This window comes from Quercus lobata, chromosome 2 (assembly GCF_001633185.2).
Source record: "Quercus lobata isolate SW786 chromosome 2, ValleyOak3.0 Primary Assembly, whole genome shotgun sequence".
Taxonomy (NCBI): domain Eukaryota; kingdom Viridiplantae; phylum Streptophyta; class Magnoliopsida; order Fagales; family Fagaceae; genus Quercus; species Quercus lobata.
Window position 1 is genome coordinate 64,941,943 of NC_044905.1, and position 10,789 is coordinate 64,952,731.

Sequence of the window (10,789 nt, forward strand, 5' to 3'; positions counted from 1 at the left end):
TGGGGAGCCTTGACCAAGCTATGATTAACCCCCTAAACGGCCTTGTCGAATCCAAAAGGCAAAAGCGAGTGCATGGAGCGGCGCGTCTCACTCTTGTATTGGAAAATATTCCAGCTGGGAATGGATCTCTTATCGGGTGTGGCCGGAAAAGCAACTTCACCGGAGGTTTTGGGGCTGAAAAGAGCGGCACGTAGGAGCGTGGCATAGGCACTTGACGTGTCTTCTTGTCCCTCAGCTGTAGAGCTCACCTTTGGCGAAACCAAGTCGAAAAGCGCAAAATTCGACCCAGATCTACTGGGTATGAACCGGTCGGAGTAGATCGTTCTCGAGGGACCCGTGTGGTAGCATCTAGGATTCTTGTTTTGATCTATTTTCTGGGTATTCAAAGTTTTCCCAAGAAAATCAAGATTTTCTTTCCAAATAAAGACTAAAAAATGAAAAATCAAAACAAAATCACTTGAGGAGTTTCAATTTTTGTTGGCATGTGGAGTTTCAATTTTTGTTGTTTGAAGTTTTTTGGGTTTTCAACTTTTTTGGGTTTCCAGTTTTTGGACGTGAGGAGTTTCAATTCTTGTTGTTTAAACTTTTCTGGATTTCTAGTTTTTGGACATGAGGAGTTTCAATTTTTGTTATTTGAACTTTTCTGGGTTTTCAACTTTTCTGGGTTTCTAGTTTTTGGACATGAGGAGCAGGAGATTTGATTTGATTTATTTGAACATTGTTGAGTTAGATTAGGAGTTCTAATTTTTATCTAATTTTTCTCATACGACTTTATCATGCTTTTAGATGTATAATTAGTTTATTTGTGGTTAAGATGATAAGTTCAAATACAAGTTGTAGTTCTAAGAAATTGCATAATATTTTTTACCAATAGCACATTTTGATCTTGTTTTCTCTTGAATTTTTATGTGTTTTATGTTTTGAGAGGAGAGAGACATAAAAATGGTGCAAAAATACATATTTAACCTTCTTTTTAATGGAGGTGGGTAACAGAGCCTTAACGAAGGGAATCACAAGTGGGTAAAGTGTCAAAATTGAAATCACGGGTAGGCAAATCAAATTAGAGGCAAACCACATGTTGGTAAAGTATAATTATCCCAAAAATATATATATAAATAAATAATAGATGACATCAATGGTCTTCACTTAAGGATAATAAAAGGTTTAAGGGTACCCACTTCCTTGTCACAAGAAGGAAAAAGTCAAAGTTTTACCATTTTATCCCCGAATTTGGCCCGTTATCCCTGAATTAGGACCTTTACTATTAAATTTAATGCTTATTGTTAGATTACTTGAGCTTAGCGACAACTCTAGCCACCATCACAAGAAGGCCATAAACAATCCATTCATTCATAAGCAAAATTTTTATTTGGGAAGAAAAAAAAAGTTTAAGTGTGGCTTATTCTTCTCTTTTTCTTTATTTTAAAAAACCCTTAATAAATAAACAAAATATAGTTCTTAGTTCTATTATATCTTTGTGAATTTTCTTACATCAATATATTACTCATAAATGACTTTTTTCAATTAAATTCAACAATATATGCAATTGCATTGATTGAGCCAATAAAATTTTCCCCGTGCTTCTAATCTCGAATGGTACCTACTTTGACATTAAACAACAATATTTGCTTACAGATACGGGTCCCAATACCCTCTTGGAGTGAACCGATCAGAATTTGCAGTGAACTTAAAGTTGGAGAGTAAGGAATGAGAAACACATTCATTTGATCAGATACCGCATTCACAAAAGATTCAAGCCAGGGTAGCCCATCAGTGCCAATCACCATGAGCGTTAACAGCCCTTACAGGCAGGGTCCCTGTGCTCAAGAATCAGCATAATGAATCACTGGAGCAAACAATTAACCTTTTTTTAAATTCTGCTCTTTTGGCGCCAGGGTCTTGAAAAAAAGTTAAAAGATACTTCAATCGGAATTAATTGACATGAATTGATGAAAATGTGTCAAGCTTAACTCATAAATTTTATAAATACAAAAAGGTCAAGATTAAATTAAGTTTATTAGATGTTGTGATTTATGTTCCCCCAATCAAATTCCAACTCATGATTGCATTGAATTTAATCATCTTGAAAGATAACAATGTTTATACTACATTGATCAATGCATCCACATATTTTTATTTTATTGGAAAACTTGCCAAGAGCCTTGTAACTATCGATTTATTAAAAAGAAAAAACTTTGAGGTATAATACCTAAAGACTGTAATCAAGTTACTCATAACCTAACATTGCAGTTCAAGTAAGCAAGTTATTGGCTCACTTTTGCCCATATATATATATATATATATATTCTCCTGGTTCTCAAGCCATTTTACTCTCCATAAATTGTTGTCAACTTCCATTTGGTTTGGAAACCTAGACTAACTGAGACAAGACATCCTGTACAGATACAAAGTTGATAAATAACAAAAATTGTCACATGAGAGAGAGACAGAGACAGGTCAGATTTATTTCTTTTTTTTTTCTTTTTTTCTTTTTTTTGATAGGTGCAGAGAGAGGTCAGATTTATTAATCAGTATTAACAATCAAATGAGACGTATGATTTTCCTTGTTAAATTAATTTCCTATTTTTCTTCTAGAAAGTGGATATGAAACAACAACGCATTTCTATCACCCAAACAACCCCAATTGACCAATCAAAAGAATAAAAATTCAAGTGAAATACAACCTTCAATATGTAGGCTCATCTGATATCTTCTTCATAAATTAGTAGCTGTGGGCTTGAAACAATCAATATTGCATAATCCGACTGATCTCACGATGTCCCCAAAGCTGCCACCACAACGCAATTCCAACAGTGAGGAAAAGCAGATATTGAATATATATGCAATTATGCATGCCACATTGGGCAAGCTTTGTTTTAAAAAGGAAGCATAAATGGGTAAAAAACAATACTATCCAGTCAAAATTATAGCTAACCTGTTCCTTGGTTTCTCCAGCTGGTCCACGCGGTCCACGCCATTGTGAACTTTAATAGACCGATCAATGCTCTTTCTTGATTTCTCTCTCTTATCACTACTGGTTCTTGATTTCTCTCTCCGGTCTGTGCTCAGCCTTGGCTTTTCTCTCTGGTCAGTACTCGGTCGAGACCTCTCCTCTCTATGATCTGTGCTGGATCTGGATTTCTCTCTACAATCTGTGCTGTTCCTGGGATTTTCTAGTTGATCTGTAATTGGCCCAGATCCTTTTCTCAGATGTGGTGATTTCTCAATGGCTGATATGAATTTCTTGAGATGCTTTATGTATTGTGGGAAAAGCTCCAAGTCACAATGATTACCTCCTTTAATCCATAATGGTTCATACTTCTCTTTACAGAGCTGCCAAAGTTTCCTACCATGGGACCAATCAACAACATCGTCAGCAGTTCCCTGCAAGAAAGGGCAAACACAGAGCACAACAGCTTGGTAAATGAGGATTCTTCTAATTACTTGAGCCAATGTTGCTTGATGCCTTACTTTCAAGGTTCAGACGCTAGGAGAGTTTCAGTTAGTGAAGAAAGGCAGCTAACCAATGTATATGGTGACAGATACCTATCGATTATAAAATGGGTACATGAACTTATATTAATCAGGTGCGCCAATTAAGATCATAGTAAGACATTTAATACAATGAGACAAGCACGCATGAACCACATCATGGTCTTTATACCCACAATGGGTGGAAGCTGGCATCCAAGAACATCTGGGCCTACATCCACCTCAAGTGATGTATAATCTTTAAAGGCATTGAAATCGCTCTTCTACAGAAGTGGCAACTGAGATAGGAAATCCATAGGATTAGGGGACAAATTGCTCTGTAAGCCATAGATCAAACTTATGGGACATAAAATATGTGATTCACCTGGTCAAAGGCAGTATCACATTCCCTCACTGTCTCATCAGTCATCACTTGAAATTTTAATTTGTGACCACCAAAATTAGACATAAAAGCACCCTTCAATCCTCTAGAGAAACTTTGGAGTATGTATCCACATAAAATTACTGCTCTTGAACTCTTGCACTCATCCTTTCTTCCACTTATCCTCTAGCATCCTAAGGGGCAGACATTCTGGTGGTTCCAATAGAAACATCCAAGGTTCAAATCCCCTCATCCACCCCCCCCCCCCCCAAAAAAAAAAAAATTACCGATTATCAAAAAAGGGGGAGACCACCAAGTAAAACAGCCAAAATATTTTAATTTGGTAATCATCCTTAATTCACCTTTATATTCTTGTGGAAGTAACAAAGAATTTCCAAAACATGAGTTTAAGATAACCCAATAAATAATTGTTCTGGACTTTTAGTTGCAAGATGCTAGAGTGGAAACACTTCAGACCCTTCAGCAAGAAGAATATTTCAAATGAGTGGCCTTCTCCCTAATAATGTGACAAAGACATAAAAACTCAAGAGTCCTGGACACCTGGTGAAATTATGCTGCTGCTATTGAGTAATCTACGTACATGTGATATCTATTTACATAACTCTTTGGGATGTTGGAGCTTTGTCAGGACATAAACAATGGCATGTATGTGATTGACCACAACATGACAAAAAAGGCAGAAACTAGCAGTGATCATTTGGGTAGGGCTGTACATAAGACCAAATTAACTGAAAACACTGACAAAAACCAATGATTCCAGATGGAAAAAATTGACTAAACCAATGATTTCAGACAGGTTCAGTCAGCATTTTAAGAGATTCAGTTCTGTTCAGTGAATAGAGGAGAGATACTGATACGACCAGGTCAGCATGCAATTTTATGGCTTTTAAAACCAACAGTCTGTCACACAACAGCTAAAGCATACTGATAAAGGTTTCGTGGTCTGCACACCTGCCATGTGTAATTCTAATGCGATGATGCAAGACAGTCTAGGGTTCACTACCTAGAGCAGCCTGAAAACCTTAAGCTTCACCACCTAAGGGTTGCATGGAATCACCACCATACAGATAAAGAATTTTTTCACAAATCTTATTTAAAAAAACACCATGTGGAGCATTTTTATAGTGCTTCCACAATTACAAAAGTTCACGTCCCATAAAACTTTCACTGAACATAATTTAAATATTATCCCTATCTTAAAACATGAAACTTGATCCCTATCTGAATCCAATTTTTTTTTTTAAATGAAAATTTAAAATAATCCAATCCCATAACATAAATGGAAATCTGAAATAATAAATTCCAAAATAATTTCAGTTTTGGTCCCTCCATCAAAGTCACATTCCCTTAACTAAAGACCCACTAAACTCAACTTCTAATCAGTTACTGACATATAACCTACCTATGCTATGTTTTTTTAGATAATGTAGGAAACCTTTTAAAGAAGAGCCCTTTGGACACACCTCTAGCCAGTAAAACCTACCTATACTATCATAAATTTAATAGCTAAGAACTCGTTTATACATGATGAACATTTGGCAAGATTCAATTAACTACCACAAGTTTCACTAGGAACTTTTTTTTTTCTATTGCTTGAAAAAGTATTGGCTTCACTGTGCACCTGTAAAGAAATCATAATAATCCAATTTTGAATACCTAGCTACAGCATTTCTTCCTCTTTTCCTCACCTATTAGTTGTCATTGTCACCTCTCTCTCTCTCTCTCTCTCTCTCTCTCTCTCACACACACACACACACACACTAAAACCTCTCATGACCCCCTCAATTTATCAGCAGTAATATATCTTCTGACACAGGACACCTCACTGCCCCTATCTCCCTCTCTCCCTTGCAAACCTCCACCCTTGCAACTGAGGCAGACACGCTCCTTACACGCCATCATTTTGATCTCTTCCTTCTCTGCCATGAGCACTCCAAGTTCCTCCACAGATGAGATGGCCCCAGTTCCTCTTTGTTTTTTCATCTCCCCACCCATTTCATTTGTCAGAAATCATTGTTTGCTTACAAACTGATCGACCAAACTTTTTTTTTTTAATAGGTAATATGAGATCTATTATTAATGAAATATGAAAGAAACATACAGGGTGTTCATGATGATGACACAGAAAAGCATAAACAGTAAACAAAAGAGAAGAAATTTTTCATCAGTGTCAATTAAGTTCAGTTATCTAACCTTGTCATTTGGAGTCAATTGTCAACTATCACAAGACAAAGATGTAGGTTCCATTGAAAACTGGCTTTAACAGTTCTGGCGAAATTTTCAACGTCTTTGAAAAATTTCACCAAAATGAAAGAGGTATAGTTATCCATAGCTATTAAATTCCAACCTAATCGCGAAGAATTCCGCATTTCAAGTTTCATTTGATATAGCGTAAAGTCAACATATTACATACTGAGCGCAACCACATAACCCCTTGTTCTATACTATAAAATCCAGCAATGAAGATGCCAGAACTAGAAAAATTTGAAGCAGATATATGGTGGACCAATCAACCAGTGCAGACACTAACTTCTATAGTCTGATTTTCCATCAAGCTATACTAAATTCGCATGCCATTTTAGTTTTACAAACATCTTACTAAAATAGAGAAATTGGAAAATACTCACATGAATTACCAGAACTGGACATTTGACAAGGGGTATTTTATCAATATTCTGCACCGCAAACAAGCAAAAAAACATTTATGAGGTCAAATTTTGAAAGATTGCAAACAATTCAACATTAAGATTATATAATTCTGCATTAAAAAAAAAAAAAAAAAATCAACCTTATAAATGTCAAACCAGTATGTCCTCTTCACTGGATACATGACACGGAGGCCAGACATGATCGGACTGTGGAGAATTACAGCCCTCAAATTCGGTAACCGAGTAGCCAAATCTAAAGTGGGCCCACTACCAACTGATTGCCCATACAAAATAATATCTTCCTCTTTTGTGCCATACTTCTCCACCAGGCATCTATATGCGGCTTCTATGTCTGAGTATGTGTTCTGCTCACTCGGCTGTTCAAGTAAAGCATATAATGACTCAGCCATCTCCCATCTTATTTTAACAACAAATTCTAAATCAATCTAATTAGAAACTAATTAAAATCTTCCATCTTTGGGTTTTTAAAACTTCCACTACTGGGAAAAAAAAAAAAAAAATCAAAGCTTGAATATGCCAAAGAGGTAATATAAAGTTCAGTGTAGAAAAAGTTTTAATCCTTTTTGGGTCCCATATAACAAAAGCAAACTACAAATTTTTTTGGCCGACAAGAAATTGCACAGAAAGTTACTTAGAAAAAGGCAACAACAACCAAAAAAAAAGAAAAGAAAACCCAAAACTTTACCAGAACTAAAATAAAACCAAATTTATAAAACAAAAATAAAGACCAAAACTTTACCAGAATCCAATCCAAACAGAATACCAAAATAAAATAAAATTACAAAAAATACAAAATCACATACCTTCCCAGAGGATTGCCCGTACCCTGAATAATCATACCTACAACACAACACACACAAAATTAAATTAAATTCTTTTTTAAAAAAATCATATTCATATAAGCATGTAAAAAACTAAAAAAATCAACAACCATCAAAAAAATTATCTAATTTTCAATATATTTCGGGGGTGCTAGTGTAATTTACCCAATACATATATGTAAAAAGGGATAATTTTTTTTTTTTTTTAAATTAGGAAGAGAGAGAGAGAGAGAGAGAGAGAGAGAGAGACCCCATGAAGTTGACTCGGAGGTGAATACTGAGTTCAGTGAACAAGTCATACATCTGACCCAGATCAGCTGCGTTGCCATGCGAATGAAGCACCGTCAGTGACGCCGATGGGTTCCTTATGTACACCGCCACCACCTCGTTCCCTCTCTTCGTTTTCAGCCTCAACACGTCGCCGTTTTCCCTCCTAGTCTCCACTCCTCCCGACATCCTCAGCTTCAGCTTCACTCCTCCACAACCACCACCACCACCGCCCTCCTCCTCCTCCACCACCTCATACGACGGCGGACTCGGCGGAAAAAACGCGAACTTCGCCGCCATCGATGACGTCATCGCCCCCATTATTTACAGCCCCACAACTTTCAAAATTTTATTTTAAAAAAATATATGTATATTTATTGCGGAATTTAAGAGTGACCCAGATGGTGTTTTGGTGGTAAAAACTGAAATTTAGATTCAATTTAAGGAAAACGTTTGAGAGTTTGATTCAAATTTTGAAGGTAGTTTATTTTTGGTATCATTTTCTAGGGTTTGGAGAAATTGAGTGTTTGGGTTGTGACTTGTGAGAGGCAATAGCAGAAGTAAGAAGTAGAGAGAGAGAGAGAGAGAGAGAATGGAGGAAATTCCGGCGTGGAAATTGAGAGTGGGCACGTGTAGAAATTTATTGAATAAAATTTGGGGAGGTGGGGATGAGTAGTGATTGCCTGCCTGTGAGTGACAGTGAGTGTGTGAGGGTGATGGTGATGTTAGTAACAACTTTTACAACAACAAGGCATGGGGGGGCTGCCTATCCACGTGTCCTTGTAGGGCAAACCTTCAGCTGCTGATGCCAGTAATTAAATAAATTGAGGATTAGGATTAGCCTATTCATTTTTTTTTTTTTTTTTTCGGTAACAACTGTAGTCTATGACTTTTTTTCACTACTAGGTGCCAGCTTTACAGTTATCAACGATGCACTATACTACACAACAATACACTGTACTACCCCAAAAAAAAAAAAAAAAAAAAACACCATACTACACAACAAATCTCATATGTGTGTCTATTTATAATTTTTGAAATCTCATAGTTTTACCCAAATATCTAATTATTTATCGAAGAGGAGCTAAAATCTATTTTTGCCTATATTTGAATAGGGTAAAATTTGGATACAGTATTCAAATGTTGTTCTTTAAAAATTTTAAGAGCACATAAGGAATAGCACTTAAAATATATGCACTTAAGTTTTGTCTATTTGAATAATAATGTGGAAAAATATGAACTTTCAAAAGTTTGAAAGTTCATATGTCAATATCGAAAGAAATTAACAACCTATTTTTTTATTTTTGGCCAAAATATCGTGCCTAATTCCTAAAGTTTACATATTAGTCCCTTAAATTTTGAAAAATGAGCTATATTAATCACTCAAGCAACTTTCATTAATTTATTTGCCTATGTGTGGTGTTCACCAAATCACAAAAACTGTACCAAAATCACTCGCAAAATGGTATAACCGCACCGCATCCCATCTTCTCTATATATTAAAATATTTATTTTTTGTAATATTAAATATATTATTAATAGTTTAATAACTCTAGCAATTGTTGATTATAAAAGCCAACCAAAAAAAAAAAAAAAACTCAATAGTTTAAAACTTAGTTCAAAACAAATGGAAAAATTAGTTTTTGATTGGGCAAGAAAAGCCTAAAATTTGAAAAATATACTAGTTTCGAACCATATCTTATACACCGCACTGCATATGTGACCGCAAAAATGAGGTATGGTACGATTATAGTTTTGGCTAAACTATAAACCGCACCGCACTGCACCGCACATGTGATTACAAAAATGGGGTGTCGTGTGGTTATGGCTTTAACTAAACTACACCGCAAAGTGTGGTGCTAAAAATTGCCTAAAACCGCCCCGCACTGTGAACACCCCTAACTCTAATTGAGCAATAACATTATATTTTTTAATAACTCTGCAACTTTTATTTTTCAAAAATTACATATCAAAATCACACTTCAGCTTGGGTAGACTAATTTTTATTTAGGTTCCCTAAATCAAAATCAGAAGAACATAATTCCCTAAAATTGATCTACATTTGAAGGTTTGAAAGGTGAGAAGACTTGAAAAATGAAAGACACTAATTGGTTTTTGGTAAAGGTAAGGATTAAATCCCACATCTCATATTTGATAATAAAAAACTTTACTAGTTGAGCTAATTGAATCCGACTAAAATATAATTATTCATATTAGGTCATATGGAATATTTGGCAAGGGTTAGATTATATAGAATGGGTGAGAAATCTCTTTGGTTTTTAACTCCAATGGCTTGGACCATGTGTGAAATTTGTTTGAAGCTCCAAAGATTTACAATTAATACGGTGGGTTTCATAACATGGTGTTACAAACTCATGGGTAGAACTCACCATTGAATACCGGCCTGTAAGAGGAGAGTACCCAAGAACTTATAAACACACAGTTAAGCTTATACTTAATCTATGTAGAACACTAAGATCATAACACATCGTAGCCACCTATGATGTATTCCTTTATGAATTCTCATAGTCCTGGAAGTGGTGCAATTAGGTATAATCATAATGGCTCTTTAACAATGGCTTGGATGTAGTAAAATTTATTGTTATTTCATAGTAAATCCAGGTAACAGCTGCAAATAAAGTTTTAGGAATTATGTTATACTGATTTGGATTTAGGGAAAGACCCAACTAGAAAGGGGGCTTCCTAAACTAATACATAATTTCTTATGTGTAATTTTTTTAATAATAAAAGTTGTCATATCATTAAAAAAAATGTCACGTAATTGTTCTTATAAACATATAAACAATGAAATTGACAGAAGTTAACAAATGAACCAATTAGCACTCATTTTTAAACTTCAAAGACCAATAGAGTTCACTTGAAACTTTAAAGATCAAAAGTGATCAGTAGATAAATTTTAGGAACATAAACAAATTTAAATGTGTTTCTATAGTTCAAAGGAGAGACATTTCACTTCACATATTTAAGAGAACTAACGATGTGAGGGTGTGAATTTGTCTCTAGGTTTTTTTGGAATGTTTAAAAAAACATGGCTTTAAAGGGATTCAATATAAAATTTTGGGATTTTTATATTTATTTTTTATTCTTTATTCAAAGTGGTACTCCTTTTTTTTTTTTTTTTGATAAGTAAGATTCAA

General features: G+C 35.0%; 1 protein-coding gene across 3 annotated transcripts; it reads right to left on the reverse strand.

The window, feature by feature from the left end:
* Window positions 1-1,441: 1,441 nt before the first annotated feature.
* On the reverse strand, window positions 1,442-8,275 carry LOC115976226 (alpha/beta hydrolase domain-containing protein 17B). Of its 3 annotated transcripts, none has more exons than XM_031097387.1 (7): window positions 7,615-8,275; window positions 7,347-7,383; window positions 6,663-6,899; window positions 6,502-6,549; window positions 2,936-3,384; window positions 2,685-2,788; window positions 1,442-1,817 (listed from the first exon to the last, which is right to left on the reverse strand). In XM_031097387.1, the coding sequence occupies exons 1-6, from the start codon at window positions 7,950-7,952 to the stop codon at window positions 2,716-2,718; spliced, it is 1,182 nt and encodes a 393-aa protein (XP_030953247.1). In that variant the 5' UTR covers window positions 7,953-8,275; the 3' UTR covers window positions 1,442-1,817; window positions 2,685-2,715. The 3 variants fall into 3 exon arrangements, with proteins under 3 accessions (XP_030953247.1, XP_030953248.1, XP_030953246.1); XM_031097388.1 differs by having other exon boundaries at window positions 1,442-1,846; XM_031097386.1 differs by lacking the exon at window positions 1,442-1,817 and having other exon boundaries at window positions 2,535-2,788.
* Window positions 8,276-10,789: the final 2,514 nt, after the last annotated feature.